General features: G+C 35.8%; 1 protein-coding gene across 1 annotated transcript in view; it reads left to right on the top strand.

Annotated features, from left to right (window-relative positions):
- Window positions 1–18,287, top strand: part of SPDL1 (spindle apparatus coiled-coil protein 1) — a 29,863-nt gene that overhangs the window by 9,638 nt on the left and 1,938 nt on the right. Inside the window, exons 5-11 of the mRNA XM_087924558.1 lie at window positions 99–248; window positions 1,984–2,082; window positions 2,540–2,650; window positions 3,352–3,492; window positions 4,553–4,662; window positions 6,310–6,497; window positions 10,333–10,630. Coding sequence (XP_087780684.1) covers window positions 99–248; window positions 1,984–2,082; window positions 2,540–2,650; window positions 3,352–3,492; window positions 4,553–4,662; window positions 6,310–6,497; window positions 10,333–10,630 — 1,097 coding nt within the window. The remainder of the gene's footprint in view (window positions 1–98; window positions 249–1,983; window positions 2,083–2,539; window positions 2,651–3,351; window positions 3,493–4,552; window positions 4,663–6,309; window positions 6,498–10,332; window positions 10,631–18,287) is intronic.

The following is an 18,287-nucleotide window of genomic DNA, read 5'->3' as shown; positions in this document are numbered from 1 at the left end:
CATTGTGAATTGGGCTTTTGTCCCTATAATTGTTTACTTGACATGACCTGATTTAACAGACAGTTAAATCATTTATGTGTTTATTAATTTTGTAATAGACAGATCTTGAGGACAGGTTACATGATCTGCAATACAATAAAGAACAGCTGGAACTTGGAAATAGCAATTTGACGAATCGAGTGGCTCGACTTGAAGAAGAGAAGGAAGAGAGAGAAAGGGATCTCTTTTCATTTTGCAATTCATTAGAGGTACTGTATTACATTGGTATTTATAATGACAAAAGGATCTTGTGCTATATAGTGAAGAATTTAATAAAGGCTTGCTTGTTTAAATGGAATATTTTTTTCAAATTGTTAGAAGTTTGAATAAAAACAATAAGGTGAGAAATTTTTAAAAAATATATAATACTCTCCCCTCAAGAAAGCTTGTTTGTTTAAATACAATTGATTTACTGAAATTCCTTGGGCTGTGTTCAGGTTCTATAACATAAATATTTTTACCAATGAGAAGTAAATTGGCTTTGCTGGCTTTGTTTCTTTTACAGATTTCACCTGAAAGGACATATGCTTAGTTATGATTTATTTTGTTAGGAATATATGTGTTTGAATCTGTAGATAGGGTAAATTAAGCTAACCCTCTATTTGAATTTTGTCCTTCCAGGTTGTTTTAAACATCAAAAGCAATTCTCTAGATCTATTCTGAACAAATACTGGTTTGTCTTAAATCAGGGGTCCCCAAACTTGGCAACTTTAAAACTTGTGGACTTCAATTCCCAGAAATTGAAGTCCGCAAGTCTTAAAGTTGCCAAAAAAAAATTCTTAAAAAAAGAAATTTAGGATGTTTATAGGAAACTTTATTACAAATGTTACCAAGTCATATTCTTAGGTACTAGCTAGGTTTCATGCCCCACCTAGAATTTTATTTGGATTATTTCAGTGTGTGTGTGTGTGTGTGTGTGTGTGTGTGGCGATTCATATGTCTATGGCGATTCTCAGTCATCCGGGTCATGGTTTTCCCAAAGGTGCTTTTATCTAGAGACAAATGAACTCTCTGGCTTTTCTTTGAAGACATTTTGCTTCTCATCCAAGAAGCTTCTTCAGCTCTGAAGTCTTTAGCTTCAGCTGAAGAAGCTTCTTGGATGAGAAGCAAAATGTCTTCAAAGAAAAGCCAGAGAGTTCAGTTGCCTCTTGAAAAAAGCACCTTTGGCACAACCTGGAGGATGGCATATATTTTTTTTACAAGGACGTTTCTGCACCTACCCTGGTCTTGTCTTGGGAAATAAAATGATAGTCCAGCACTGCCTCCTTGCTCTGAAAAAGGATTAAAATAAGTTGAAGCGTAAGACAGCAACCTGGGAAGGTATCAGAGAGCAATCTTAGCAGATTGACAAGGAGATTGCTTCTATGGAGCTGTAGTGGCACAATGGATAGAATGCAGTATTGCAGGCTAGTTCTGCCTACTGCAGACTGATCCTGACCAGCTCAAGGTTGATTCAACCTTTTGAGGTCAGTAAAATGAGGACTCAGACTGCTGGAGGAAATATGCTGACTCTAAACTGCTTAGTGAGGACTGTAAAGCACTATAAAGTGGTATATAAGTTTAAGTGCTAGTGCTATTACTATTTATATCATGCCTTTATTATTTTTACAAGTAATTCCAGGTGGTGAATATATCCAACACTTTCCTCGCCTTATTTTCCCCACAGCAACGATCTTGTGAGATGGGTTGGGACGAGAGAAAGTGACTGGCCAAATAATCACCCAAATGGCTTTCATGGTCTCCTGCTTTCTAACCTGATGCCTTAACCACTAGATCAAACTGGCTGTGGTTGATGTTTTGTGACATGTAATGCCATTATCATGTGTTTTCAAAATTTTGAATATTTAAGGGATTGGAGAGTTGTGTAGATCAGATGCATTTAGTTTGGGTAAATTTAAATTTAGTTTAGTTTGGGTAAATTAACGATGTTTTATTCAAATTCAGGAAGCCCGTGAGATAAACCGAGATCTTCAAATTCAGCTTGACCATGCACTACAGCAGGCCCAGGATTTTCCCAGTCAAGGCAATTCTCTATTTGCTGAGGTACTGATTAAATGCTGAAAAAGCCGTAACAATTATCACAGGTTGGGGGGTATTTTTTTTGTTGCTTTAGGACAATATTTTATTCAAAACAATTTAGCTGTATAATTGTATGTAGCATTTGAATATATAGGGACACTTAGATAAGCTAAGATACTAATCCCTATAGTGATAACAGTAATGGTCACGTAATCTCATAGATTCTTTCAAACTTCTGGAAATAATTGTGTTTGGCAATTATTTTTAAAATAAGTTGATAATTACCTCGAAGCTACATGTCTTTGAATTGGCAAATAATATGGCAAAGTTATTAACTTTCATTATTTACCTTTCTAGGCATCTTATACAATTTCCCTTGTATTTATAGCTTTCCTGGGGGACTGTATAACTTGCTATAAATATTAAACACATTAGAATGTGAACCAATTTTAAGTGGATATTTTTTTTTTTTTTGCCATAGGTAGAGGATCGTAGAGTAGAAATGGAGCGTCAATTAATTAGCACGAAAGTAAAATATCAGTTATTGCAGAAACAACATAATTTCACCAGAGAACAGTTGCAAAGAGTCAAGGTATGGTTAATTTAAAATGTATTTTGTTAGAGGGGAAAAAATCTTTAGATCATTTATCCTGGAATTGTATTCTTTCTAACAGCTAAGCATATCTGTTTTGTATGTATATAAAATTGTTGTGGGATTAAGATGAGATATAGCTATGGAATTAAGAAAGCCAAGTTTAGGTAACAAAGCTGTTTCATCTGTAATATCAGTGTTATTTGCTACTTTTCTAGAAACAAATAGCTCAAATTATTTTTGAATCCCCAAAACAAAAAACAACAGTACATGGCACCTTCTTTAATCATGATTCAGCAAAATGTGTCATTTTTAAAAGTGAGTTTTGTCCCAGTTTATGACATTTCTTGCCACAGTTGTTAAGTGAATCACTGCAGTTGTTAAGTTAGTCATATGATTGTTAAATGGCTTCCCCATTGACTTTGCTTATCAGAAGGTCGCAAAAGGGGATCACATGATCCTGGGACTTCTCAGCCATCATAGGTATGAACCAGTGGCCAAGCATCTGAATTTTGATCACATGATGATAGGGATGCTGCAAAGATTGTAACTGTGAAATACGGTCATAAATCACTTTTTTCAGTGCTGTTGTAACTTTGTACGGTCACTAAATGAACTGTTGTAAATCAAGGACCACCCATATACTTTATAAGAAGGTCTTTCTAATTTAAAAAATGACCAAAATTTGGTTTGATTTGTAGCTGCAGATGGCTACACTTCTAAGAATGAAAGGTTCACAGGGAGAGCATGACCAGCTGGAACGTTTACAAAACATGATTCAACAAAAGAATGGTGAAATAGAAGAACTGCTCATGAAACTGAATCAATTAGAAAAATCAACGGTATGTACATGACTAAATTATCAAGTCCTTTATTGGCAGTTGGTGAAGGAATGATATAAAACTAGACTGGAAAGCATTATATAGAATAAACCCCACGTAGCACAAAGAATCATGAAATAGAGCAAATGACTTAATAGATCTCCCATATAAGAATTTATGCAGAAAATAACATGGGGGCCATTTCTCTCTGACACACAGGGATTAGAGGGGAGTACTCGAAGTGAGGAGTCCCCAGGTAGGTAGATGATGGCAGCAAGAACTGTCAAATCATACACCTAAGGCAAGAGGCACAAGCAAGATGTTTAAACCAAGAAGGTTTCAGGAAAGGAGTGTCAGAGAGCTTCCCAATGCATCATGGATATTCAGTGGCAAAATGACTAAATTATAACCTTGCAATTTCTGTTTCTCAGCTTATAATGTGGTTTTAAGAATGGAATAGGAGCAATTTGCTTTAAAGAAGCCCAAATTTGGGATAAAAATGAAATGTGGCCATGCTTCTTCCAATGATACGGAAGAATGACTTTGGGTGGTTTTTATATCTATGCCTGTCCCAAGTATCGTTCATCCTGATTGTAGATTATACTGAAAGACTTGAAGAATTCCATTACTAAGGAATAGTACACATTAGTGTGCTCTGTTAATCTCAGTTCCAGGAAGTACAATAAAGAAGAGAAGTGTTACAACTTTGCATTTATATAAACTTTAATATTCAATGAGCAAGCCTTTTTGGGATTAGATCCCAAAATGTTTTTTTCGTAGTTGTGTTTTCTAGGCTGATATCAAGAAGTATAAAAGCAATAAAATATCACAGATACCTATTTGTGTGTTAATTTCATTAATCGTTTAATAATTTTCTTCTATTAGAATTTATATATTCCTTTATTCAGTCATATTTTTTGCCTCAAGGTATAGCATAATTGTGTTACATTTGAATGGGATGATTTTTCTTCAAATATATATTTTATTTGTTGCCATACCTTTTTGCCACTAACAAATAACTGAAATTATCAAAGGCCACTAGTGTATTAGTTTTAATTTTTTTAAATAATTGTTTACCCAGAAGGTATCTGAGAACTCAAGAGAGCTGAAACTGTCTAATGCCTCAGAAGATGCTGAATTTGAAAATGGCTATTATATTGATTTGCTTCAAATGAAACTTGAAAATTCAGAGTGAGTCTTGTGAATTCTAATTGTGGAAATTGACAGCCTGAGTGAGCCATTAGTTTAGATTAGAGTATTAGTTCCTTCTTCCCTAAATGCTAAATTGTTAGATTTTCTTGATTTTTTTTAACTTTCTTGGTTAAAATAACTATTGCTAAAGTTAACTATTACCTATTTTAGTAAAATAAGCTGGTTATATGTTACATAATGCCAACATTTTAAATTGAAACCAAGTAATACTATGGAGCATATTGTGTGAAATCAGCCACCATTGCTTACAAGTGGTGACTTATGGTATAGCATGTTGTGTGAATTTAGCAAAAACATAATACATTAGGATCTGTATTCAGCCTTAGCATCTTAGATGAATCACCCCAGGGTCACCAAGTAAGACATAGTTTGTTGAATAAGCTACAGGTATAATGGCTGGGCACAATATGAATTTCAAACAAAAGAGCTGATTTCATTTAGATAGTCCTCAATTTACATTATGACACACACACACACACCCCTCTCAAAAAGTACTTATGGCATGGATTCCAAGTGGTCCCACTGGGCATGTGATCCGATTTTGGGCATTCACAACCCACTCACATTTATGATTTTCAGTGTCCCAATGTCACATGACCATAATTTATGATTTTTGTTACTGGAAACTGGTTTTTTGTTTTGGGGAAAAAGCTCCCATTGGGAGCAATGAGTTTGCTTGACACCTGTGGCACTCTCTTAATGACCATGGTAATTTGCTTAATGACTGCAGCAAAAAAAATGTAGAATTAAGTCAGTTACTTGAAGTTTAGCAACCAGCACTATTTATTATCATAATTTCAGGCTCAATTATAGCCATAAATTGTAACCTACCTATGATATTCTAAGCTAAACAAATCATATTTTGCTTACCCTGTTGTATATGAACCCAATAACTACGTGCAAATATTTTTCCTGGAAGAGTGCATTAGAAGAGTGCATATACTATGGAATGTAATTTCTCTTCTTTAACCTGCCTCTGATTCAACTTTCAGAGGATGAAAAAATAAATAAGGAAGAAAAGCACACCTGTCTGTAACAAAGACGGAACTTTAATATTAGTAGATATTTCAGATATTTTTTTAAAAAAACAATGCTCTTTAGAATATTAACATGAGCTCAGAATTCTGGTTGTTTCTTCCCCGTTTCTCTTTGTCTACCATACACAGTAGAGCTAGGCCAAGACAAAGGCACTCATTGACTTTCCCTATTTGAAGGTGGACTCAAAACTGATTCTCCCTAGTCTTAGTCCAATACTTTAATCATACACGATATTGTCCATTTTCAAAGTTCTTAATGTTACTTTATAAGCCAGGCTCAATTATATTTTTACTGGGTGAAATTCTTCAATTTTGTCTGATTTTTTCCCCCCTGTATTCTCTCCTATAAGCAACAGATTTTCACAGGCTAGAAAAGCCATTACTGTTCTGTACTGAGAGCACCATAAATCTTTTTGAATGGTTTTGGCTGCTAATGTTACTTCACGTACTATGCATTTTTAATCCTAATGTGGTGTGTATATGGGGATGAAGTGGAAAAGATGGAAGGAATAGAGACCTGCAATGTGGATATTGACTTTATACAATTGTATGTTTTCTAGTACTTACTTTTTTGTTTCCTTATTGTTAGTAAGGAGAAAGAAAATTTGAAGAATGAATTATCTTTACAGCGGATGAAAGCTTTATTTGAAAGTCAGCGAGTCTTAGAGATGGAGCGAAAGCTTTCTGTAACTGAAAAGCAACTTGAAGCTTGTCAGAGTAAGAACATAAATTTGTGTGTGCTGCTAGATGAACTGAAAATCAAATATGAACCACAAGGTAATTATCCCTGCTCCCTAGTAAATCACCACTTTCATCCCGTATATTGCCTTTTAGTGTGGGAACTGGCCGAGGTTCTTAAAGGCTTTTAGAGTTTTACATTCACTGCTCAGTCTCAACTGGGAGTTGCCTAGTATTGTTTGTGCATAGCTGAGAATTCAGAAGCCTGGGAGACACCTTGGAACAATATAGGTTATTCATTGAGGCAAGTAGACATAGAACAGACTGCACAAACTTCTGTTTTCTTACAATGGAGAAGTGTATCTTGAAAATCTATTGCTTCTTTGTCTTGATTAGGGGCATAGGAGAGTCTCAGTTTAGCTGAGATTCCAGATTCCAGGTTGAAGTGTTGTTGAGAGCTGTGTGCTGCTTTTTCATTCTTTTATTTTTAATCTTTTATTACTTTCCCCAGCAATTGGAAATGTAGAAAGCCCAGTGTTGTAATTCCACACTTTAGGGGATCTCTCTGAAACATAGGAGAAATATTACTGTGATTCAGACCACTAGCACTTTTAGAAAGCGAAGCTCCCTGCCAGAGTAGATCTCCTTTTTCTCAGTAGCAATAAACTTCATTTGTATAGGCAATGTCATCTGTGAGTTATGCACTAGTTCAAGCTGCAGTTGGACTCACTTTAAATTCCTTGTAGTAATAGATAATATAGACCCCAATATGAATGTTTTTAACATTATTGAGAACATTTTATTGCACCTGGAGTTCTGGATGTGGACACCATACTTGTTGCCAACTTCTTTCATTAACTATCCCTTGTTTTTCCTGCCATCTAAAGAAGATGGCACTTGATCCATGTAGCTTGTTCTTCTAGTTCTTCTTATTAATGGACCCTTGATGCCCCCCAAAGGGCCCATTATGTAGGAGGGATAGTCCACAGCTTGTTAACATAAGTAAAGATTGTAATTTTCACTTGAGATTTTGTCCTATAGGAGGAAAGAAGAGGAAATGTCAATAGCTGATGAAGCAAACCAATTTATACATGAGCCGGAATGTTGCAAAAACAGATTTTCCTAGGCAATTGAAAAAAGTTTATAAGATTCTTTTTTCAACACTCACACATTAAGGAAGAAGTGGTTTCTTGATAACACGTCATTAAAAATTATAAAGTCTGTAATGCAGAAGACTCTGACAAAGACTCTGAAAATTACTCAGATTGTAGTAATTTTCCCTTGATAAATTGAGAGGCTAACTTCCAGATTCCTCTTGTGTGGAAACTGAATTCAGAGCTATTTATTTATTTTATTAGATTTAAAGGCAGCTTGACTAGAATGACTCTGGGCAGCTTTGGCTTTAAAAAAAGAGCTAGAAATTACAAGCATTGAGGTGTGCAGAATAGACAATAAATAGGCAAAAATTCTCATTGTGGAGAATTTTCAGTCTTTTTGGCCAAATTCTGAGTGATCTGATGAGATTACTAACTCACAATTTTTCCATGCAGCAGTAAGAGGCCTGAACAGAGTTCCATCATTCAGAAGGTTTGTTCCTCTGAAATTTAGGAGTGGCCTATTCAGGTTTAATCCCAGAGTTGCTTCTGCCTTCCTCCCAGTAGCTGAAGAGCCTGCCAGGCCCTGTAGCTGACTGCAGTGAAGAAGCTAATAAATCACTAAGGATAAGTCCTCATTTCCTTTTATTATTTTCAACCTGGTTGAATGTTGGAGTCATGTAAATGGGTTTAGAACTTGGTATGTCTGTCCATACAACTCTTGCTTGACATTAAACCAGGGATTGGGGGGAAAGTTGACCCCCAAAAAAAAAGATCAACCTCAAAAATGGTGTGGATCCACTTGGGGCTGTAGAGGAAAAAAAATCCTGTAGTGCATTCATTGTGGGAAAGACAAACTGGCAGCATCTGAAATTATTGGCAGCTGCTCCATTCTAAGCCTGTCTCCCTCCACTTTCCCAGATGGAAATTTGTATTAAGGTTTGCAATGGATTCCAGAAGCTATGCCCTGCATGCTTTCCATACCATGTTATTCTTGCTAACCCAAAGAAATGTTAGAAAGAAATCAGATGTACCATTTTGAGATTGTGCTCATACATCAGGGGGATTGAATAAAATGTGGCTAAATTTTGTGTTTTGGCTATAAGACAAAAAAACAAGAGATCAAGCTATAATTTTTTATTAACCAGTAAAACACATGAATAATTTTAAGATGTGAGATGCTAGTAAAAAGATAGCCGGTAGTATGTTGTAAGGAATGCATGTATGTTGAAAGAAGTGAAAATGATAAAGACAATGTGGTTCAGACCACATTGTTATATGGAAGTGAGAATTAGGTGTTGAGAAGAAAAAAATGTTACATTCAACAGGCGCTCTTGCTGGAGGATATGCTTTTAAATATAATTGGAGTGTTAATAAAATGTGTAAATGTCATGGATCCATCCCTGGATCTCTCTCTAGATGCGAGTTTAGAGGAGAAGGGTGAGTTTGAGTCTGCAGAGGAAAGTACGGAGCCAAGTGTGGGTCAGGATTGGGCCCCGGAGAGTGCTAGTCCGATGGAGCAGCCTCAGCTAGGTCAATGGACGAGCAACAGGCTAAGGGAGGCAAGCCACAGCTGCAGCAATTTGGTCAGGAGGCTCCAGGCAAGGACCCAGAGAAGCTGCCGCCGATTAGCAATGAGGAGAAGGTGGAGTCCACACCACCTCCTGATCCAAAACCAAGTGGAGGGGACAGGGACAATGCCAATCTGCTAGATTACTCATGAGGAGACAATCTTTTCTCTCATAAAGAGCTGCACTGGTGTTGCCTACTTAATTCCTCTGTGAGGACTTGAACGTTGCTGGAACAATGTGTCCACTTCTGTGTCTTGGATGCTCATGCCGTGCATTCTGACATGTTTGATATGGACTGCTTTCCTGGATTTTGGACTTGGTTACCCAGTGACTCTTGCCATGCTGAGCTCAGAATCTGGACCTTAGCAATAGAGGTGCTTTCAGAAGATCTGTTTAGGGGGTTTGAATAAAAAGACTCTTGCTGTATGTGGGAGGGGGGAGCGAGGCAGCACGATAATTTGATAGCCATTTTGGAAGCAAAATATGGGCTCAGCCTAGCTGTCATGAATGCTAATAGGCATTCATTATATCTGGAGTAAAAGGTAGATTTATTAAGAGACACAGGCGGATAGAAAAACTTCTCTTCTACCTAAACTACAACTTGAAGAGAGGAAAGCACAACAAAAGAAGGGGAAATGGAGACTTTTAAACATTGAGACCTACTTAACTAATTATAAGCCAGGTGAGGAAATTCAGTCCAGGAATAAATAGGATTGAATCACAAAATAAATATATGAGAAAGAGGGAATAGGTTGAGGTGATTGAGAAAGCGGTGATTGGATGGAGTTAATGGGTAAGAAGTTAAAGAACAAGAAGCAATATTTCGTTCTATGGATGTGGTGAAAATAAGAACATTCTCAAGGCAAAAAAGACATGGCACAGTGTACTGAAGGGAGTTCATGGAAACTATTTAATTAGATTTCTTGTTTTTAAGCTTCTACCTTTAAATTCTTTTTCTTACTACTTCTTCCTCTTTTTCTGCACTTTGCATAATATTACTTAGCCTAAAAGAGAATAACACAATTGGTGAGCAAACAAATGAATGAGCTCTTATAAATATAATCATCTTAGGGAATGCTTTAGTGAAATCAGTGACTCATTGTGAAAACTATTCTAAAAAGAATTCTTGTGTGCAATTTTCTTCCATCAATTGTTAAGTTTGTGAAATGGTATGTCACTAAGGAATACATATATAAATACTAACAAACACCCCTATATAAATTGTGTTCTAAAAAATAATCTGATTTAATTTTGTATTCTCTTTCCTAGAATTAATGGGTGAACTGATCAGCCTCAAGAAGGATGCAAGGGATGGGCCTTCAGACAGTTTCAGTATCAGTAATTCTTTGTGTGAATCTTCTTGTTTGCCATTTCAAAACAAGGAACTGGCTAAAGAAACTAAGGCTGATCTCAAAACTACCCTTCAAATTAAGTCCATGAATGTTGTTCCTCTTCCACCAATAGAACAAAGAGGAAAGAAGACTGTGAAAATTGAGGTGAAAGACTTTGACAGAACAGCTATGCATAAGAAAATGGGAAATGATGCAGGATTGCTTCAGACCACCAGGTCAGTGTCCCATATGCATATGTATGTGCAAGACAATCAGCACAGACCTGCATCTCTGTTTTTTCGCTGCATGCATTATGCTATACATTTCTTCATCTACTTTCTCAGCATTGCATGCAATGTGCTACCCCAGCTTCAGTTGCCTAGTCTGAAACTCTCAACGTTCTTTAAAAAGTCAAAATAATAGCAAATGGAAAGGACGCTTATCTTATGGACTTCAGTATTCCTTACTGTTGTTGTTTTTAAAAAAATCACCTTAATGTGCTCATGCTAGATTTCATTTGCATTAGTAATTGTGCCATCCTGGCATTTCAAAGTGAATTTATATTCTAGTTCAGAATAGAAATTTGACCCACAGTTATTTCATATTGACTTGATAATATTAGTCTAGGGTTTTTTTTTCTTTTCTTTATGAATGAATGAATGATGCATTAAGGCTGTACAAATGTATGTAGTATGTGAAAGTAGAGATGCTGAAGCAGTGGGTAGAATAAGATAGCTATCAGAACATCTGGATGTGTAACCTGGTAATGAGAGCTTTCATATGAATTGACAGAAATTTAGGATTTCTTTAGGGCTCTAAAATGCTTTCAGAAGAGCTACTTTGGAAAACATTTGGGCAGTAACAAGCAGCTCCTTTTGATCAGTTACATTGTGCCTTTTCCTAGATTCACATGAATATTTCACATGAATATACTATGAGAATGAAATCATGCCAATTTGGGAAGAGGCTAGGCCGCTTTAAAGGCTTGTAAAATGGTATTTCACGTATGTTTCCTTGCATTCCAAAGCACTTACAAGGATTTGTACTACTCATAGTAACTATGAGCAATTAAACATATGTTCATATGCTCTACTGACAGATTAGCATCATACTTTAATAAATTGTGCAATAGCTTATTGGGCAATGAGCTTTCATAGGTTCTGCCTCTGTTGTGATATATTTGAAAATACTTTGGAGGATTCTGCAGTGTGAATGCAAGAGCTTCAGTGGTAACCATTCCCATTGGTTACCAGTTACCATTGGCTAGCATTTTCATTTGGTCCCAACTCCTTGTCTCATTCTCTATATTGTTAAAATTGCAGTACAATGGTGTTATGTTACCTTTCGGCCGCATGGTTGTCTTAAAACTGGTCATAATAACCAGACTGCTTGCCCCGACATCATCAAAGAAATGGAGGCTGCTAATATTGGCCAGCTGGACAGTCATTTTATTTCATTTGACTTTATCACTTTTGGAGGTGGGTAGGAGTGAGAACAACTGCAAAGTTTTGAAAATCTGTGAGCAGCATCTTTGTTAATATTATTGCCAACCTAGCAATAGAATTCAGCAACTTGGGCAGAAAAGCTGCTGAGAAGCAGGAAGGGTGACACACCCGCAGCAAAACCTACTGTTCCCATAAACCAAACTTCAACCAGAGCACCTCATAGCTGAACATAAATAGGTACAGACAGCAACACAAAACAGATTTGCTGATCAATTGTTCAGTCACTTACAAACCTTTTTATTTCTATGTAATTTTTATTAAATATTTTTAAAACAATACAAATTTTGAAAGAGAAGAGTAAGAAAAGTGAAATAACAAGTAGAAAAAGTATGAAGGAAGAAATAGAAGAGAAAGGAAAAAAAGACAGATAATTGTATAAACAAATGGCTTCCAATCTTAACAGCAATTACAAATATATTTTACCCTCTCTAAGATTGCAACGTACTTTCCTTTTTTCCATTCTTTCTAATATTCAAATCCATAAAGCACAAGTTCATTTTTTTTAGTTTTCAGCAAAAAGTCCATAAGGCGCCTCCTGTTACCATAGTAATAAATATACTTTTGTCCTTTCTTTAATTGCCATCTCTCTGCTAATTCTGTTACCTTTACCATTTCTTCCTCCATCATAGGTATTTGAGAATCTTTCCATTTTTAGCATATAATCTTGCAGCAATTATATACAAAAATAGCCTTTCCTAACTCTTTTTTTAATTGTCTATTCATTAGTCTTAGATTTCTGCCTTCAATTGAATATATTACTCTTTAAAATTCTTTGTATCACTATATATATTCAATCCCAAGATTTTCTAGCTTTTGTGCATGTCTACCAGGCACAATAAAATGACCCTTCGTATTTTTGGCCACATTTCCAACATAATGCAGTATCTTTATACATTTTAGATAATTTTTCTGGAGGCATGTGCCGGTGATACATCATTTTATAAAATTTAAATTATAATGTATCTTTCAGTTATTTCAATTACATATTTTCCCATTGTTCTCTCACCAATTTGGTCTAGTGGTTAAGGCACTAGTCCAGAAAGGAAGGGATTTTGAGTTTAAGTCCTGGCTTTGCCATGAAAGTCAGCTGGATGACCTTGGGTCAGTCATATACTCTCAGCCCAATTCACTTCACAGGATTGTTGTTTTGGGGAAAATAGGAGGAATGTATTGCCTTGAGTTATTTATGAAAATAGGATAGGCAGGATATAAATAAATGATTAAATAAAATAATAAATATTGCCAAAGTTCTTTGCTCGTTTTCTCATACTCTTCCACTTGTTCTTCCATTTCAAATTTTAACAGAAGTTTATGCATTTTAGCAATTAAATGGTCATCTTTTGTACATAGTTTAATTTCAAATACTGTCTTGTGATGCTAAATTCCAAATATATCTACCTTAAATATTAACCTTGAATACAAAAACCATTGAAAACTAAATCAACAGTCAATTTATCTCCTGATTTCATCTTCCAATTGTTTGGCCACTTCTAAACTTTACTGAATGCAAATCCTTCGACATGATTGTCTGTCAGTAACTGCTTCTTTGAGTTCTTTTAAGATCATATTGTGTCATCACTGATGCCATCTAGTTTTGTATTTTTTTAAATCTTTTTTTCACTTTCCAAGTGTCAGGATATTGTCCAATGACTACAGATTTCGTTTTATGTGACCACAATATTTAAACTAGCTTCGTTATCTGTGCTTCCAGCAAGCATTCTATTTTACCATATCTATTGATGAACTATTTACTTGTTCTTTCAGTATAAGGTCTTCATAGCAATTTTCTCCTACACTACCATTCAAAGGTGTTGATTTTTCTTCAGCTTTTCTAGTGTTCCAGTTTTCAGAGCTATTTATTGCAACTGAGAAAATAATAGTCTTGTTAATATATATCTTTATTGCCATTATGATATCTCTGTACCTCAGTAGTTTGTATAAAATTGTCTTAGATTTTCTTTCAAGTAACAGGCATCTTTGTTTTACTAAGTCACCATATCTGTGAATGCTTGGATCTGGAAATATGAAGACTTGAACAGCTTATCTATCTGTTTATTTATGTTGGCATTGCCTTTTAACATATGCATTTTTAATAAATAGTAGCAGAAACTCTTTTGTACCAGCATCTTTCACTTTTAACAAGAAATTCCTCAAGTTTTCCTTCTTGCAGACTCACTATTTGCATATCTGAGGCTGTTGATGTTTCTTCCAACACTTTTAATTCCAGTTTCTATTTCTGGTCTATCATTTCTCTGCATGTATGTTAAAGAAAGTAGCAGTGTGCAAAATTAATTTTAAACAATTTAATTGCACCTTATTTTACTGTAACTGTTGCTCCCTAGTAATCATGCAAATTTTTGCAGTAAGGAAAAGAAATTGCTTGGGTAAATTGGTCTACACAGAAAAAAGCTTTGTCATAATCCATAAAGCAATTATCAATTTCTTGTAGATAACATAATTCTTTCCATTGTCTATTGAACATTAGTAATGTGATCTTGTGTGCCTCTGCTTTTTTTGAATCTAACTTATACATCTAGCACTTCCTTTTCATGTACTGTTGAAGACTAGATTGTGAAATCCTAAACATCTCTTACCAGCATTTGAGATAAATGCAGTTGTGCAGTAATTTGAGCATTCTTAAGCCGCGATGTTTGATTTTTGAAATATAAATTGATGTTTGCCAGTCTCTTGGCTACTGCTGAATTTTCCCTATCTATATATTAAGAAGTAAAAGTTTAACTCAATTGTTAAACTTTTGGAAGATTTTAAACAGTACCTTTTTTATTTAATCAAACCCTGCAACTATGGTTAGCAATAGGGCACATTTAACTTCATTCGCCGGAAACCTTTGGCTTAGTTCTGAACCAGTGATTCAGTATTCATGATATTTGTTGATACAAATTTGTATCAACAAATTTTGGTCAAAGGTTGAGGCTATTGCAGTGCCTCCCTGGTCACATGATCAAAATTTTGGCACATGATAAGAGCTTGGTGGGGTTGGAATGCTGGAGCTGATTTTATACTAAAAAAAAAAAAAAACCTTTATTTTCCTGTGGAAATCTGTTCTGTGGTTTTAAGGAAAATTTGGCCTCGACTTCCATGGATTAAAAACATTGAGCAGATTCCTAGAGGAGAAGTGCACAATCACCAAGCGGTGGAATCCCACCCCTGCAGTGCACGATTCATAAAGTTGGTGTTCATGATGCTGAGCATTAGTCAGCAAACAGGAAGCTGTAGTTTGCACCTATATCAGCTAGCTGATTTCCAAAGGCAATGCATTGTGGTGATAAGGATTTTTGTTATTATACTGAGTTTATTCAGTTCCATTTAGCTATATGCAGCACAGTAGCTGAAGATAAGAAAAGGCCATCTTGCCTTCATATCAGTATTCATGAGTCCAGGAAAAGCTCTTCCAGTTTTTCCATTCCCCATATAGTCTGAAATGGTCTCCCAGTACAGGACCAAGAATGCCCTTTCTGTTGTCAAACAACTTCTGTCTATGGAAAAATGGAACTTTTTCTAGTCAATGTCTTGATCAATTTTGTGTGCTAACAGTTTCCTTTCAATTCAGCCTTCCATAGCATTCTGCAGTATCTCAACTGCTAACCTCTTTCTTCAGTATATCTGCAACCACTGCTTTCACTATTATCTCACTCTACTTCTCCTGTCTCTCAGGATATAAATGATAAATCCCCACAATCAAAACTATCAAGTCTAACCCCCTCAATAGTAGCATAATATACCTAACTATTTCTACCACTCCTGATCCACAAGAAAAGGTATATTCTTTGTAGAGAGTTCATTAAACTTGCCTTTCTTAAGAGCAGTTGGAAAATCCTGAATCTGAAGAAGGCACTGAAATAGAATGTTTTAATTTAATAAATTCTTGGCTGCAGAAACTGATTCAAGCTAGTTCAAGTTCCAGAATCTAACATGGTTAAGGACAGGATTCAACTTGTTTTGCTATTTTTAAGACCTTTAAAAGAATCCTGATTTTTTTTTTAAGGGGGGAGTTGATTGTGGGAGAAGTCACACTTGGTGTGTTGTTTTTACTACATGTTTATGACTAGAATATTTATAATAAGTTAATCTTTCTAAAAATGTCATTGCTTAACTCTTGCATGAAATTGAATCATGTTTAAAGTAATCCTTCACAAAATCAGTGTGTGGCTATGATGTTTGCTAAGCTTTACAAACCAGCATTCACAATGAACATTGAGCTTCTAACAATGAAGAGGGCACCCTAGTATGGAATGACTTAAAGCGTTATACGGAAAATCCATGCTAAGCTGCCTGTACTCATTAAAACATGCAGGTCCTCAAGGATGTGAAATAATATTTCACTCTGGGAATACTTAAGCATCATCCATCCATTTTTGTCACTGTTAAAAATCCAGACTGATGACTAATGACAAACTACCTGCTCCAAAGCAGAACAAGATGCCAATGTACTTGGTAAATCATCTGTCACTCTGCTAATAGCAAGGTAATCCAAAGATGTCAGGTGTGACATATGCTATCATACCAGCGATAGTTTGAATGAATGTTCTTCAGCATGGCAGAGAACTCTGGCTTCCAGCACTTCTCTTAGTTCTTACCTCTGGCCTCATGATCTCCTTCTATACCATTTTCAATCAGGATGTGGTAATCTTCCTGTATCACTAATACAGGGAGGAATACTGAGTATTCAGTGAGCAGGAATTCTTATCTGGAGAGAATGTAACTGGTTCTGAGTGAATGATAGAAAGGTGTTTCTTTGGGCAGTCAGGTCCATACCTGGCAGTAATTTCTTGGGTGATATTTGTTGTTCACACCTGAATGCTGATTTGGTGAAACTGCCTGCTGTTATTAAAATGGACCTTCTATTCCTTAATTCTCCATCTGTCCTTCAGAGAGAATTCTAGCTAGCTGTCTTCAGTTGGCTGAAGGAGATCAGTGAATGATGTCCCTGACATACCATTTTATCTGAGTACCATTTTAGCTACTCAGTGACTCCTTTGAGATGTCTAAGCATTGCCTTATATCCCGGGAAGACACATTAGAAATTTGTGTAATGTGTAATTTCTCCTCTGTCCCCTATGGGAAGTAGCAGAATAACAGAATTGGAAAGGGACCTTGAAGGTCTTCTAGTCCAACCCCCTGCCCAAGCAGGAGTCTCTACCATTCCGGACAAATGACTGTCCAATCTCTTCTTAAAAACCTACAGTGATAAAGCACATACAACTTCTTAAGGCAAGCTGTTCTGAAGGCAAGTGATGCCTGTAAGATATTCCAATGGAGGAGGGTCTTTCTTGCCGTTAGACACCAAGATAGTTGATGGATTAAGTACAAGAAGCGAAGAACTTGCATACTTATCAGTTTTATTATCTTTAGATACTGCAGCTTCTTTAGCCACCCCCCACCAGCTCCCAATTCCCAGTTACAAAACTGTGCAGCAAGTAAACTTGAAAAGATCATGACTGATAGGAAGGAATAAAGTCACAGAATTACTGAGCTAAATAGTGAGCTTATTTTTCATTCACTGAAATGATTTTTTTTATTTAGATAAATATATATTTCTATTTTGAGACATAACTTAAGCAGTAGTAGTTATAGAAATTCTCTTAATGTGTTGTAGAGGGTACCAATTCTGTTTGGAGATCTACTCTAGAATTAACCTACATTTAAGATGATTGAATGTTTATATTACAGGGCTCTAATTATGAAAATATTAAAAATGTAAATACCATCCATTTTGCTAAGTGAATGGAACTATGGGGTTAAGTCAACACTATGCCAAGAATCCTTTTAATGAATATGTTGCAGTTTAAAAATAAGTTGAAGCAGATGGGCAGCTGTGTCCATATTAATGGTCAAAACAGACCAAATGACACACACGGGTTGTTAATTATGACACCATTGCTTCTTGCCTGTTTTGATGCACATACATACTATCAGGAGACCATCGTGGACATTGTTGCAAGTAGATGCCGGTTCAGGGTGTGAATAGAGTATGAATTGAATGCGTATAAGTGATATGTGAAGTGGGTATATGGGAATGGAAAGATTGATCTGTAAAGCAGAAAGACCCTCAGTGGTTAGAGAAGGCAGAATAGATAATGGGATTACAGATGAAGGATATTAAATTTAGAGGAGGTCTATGGAATGGCATTTAATGTTTTGTGGAAAAAGTTAAGTCTTAAGTTTTGAGGTTGGTTTGCCCGCAAATGTGGGTAAAATCTCCGTAAAGGTGGATTAAAGTTATTTGGAAGATATGGAAGAGTTCTCATTTAGCTGCAACTCATCTTTTTTCACTACATTCTATGCATATGTTCACTAATTATTAAAAATTTGCTTACATCTTTATAGTATTATCAGTGTAATTGCAAAAATTGGTATAGATTTTAAT

Source organism: Pseudonaja textilis, chromosome 2 (genome assembly GCF_049901715.1).
Source record: "Pseudonaja textilis isolate UNSWEBS1 chromosome 2, rPseTex1.2, whole genome shotgun sequence".
NCBI lineage: Eukaryota > Metazoa > Chordata > Lepidosauria > Squamata > Elapidae > Pseudonaja > Pseudonaja textilis.
Note: the sequence above shows the minus strand (reverse complement) of the source record. Positions and strands in the feature narration are given on the sequence as shown.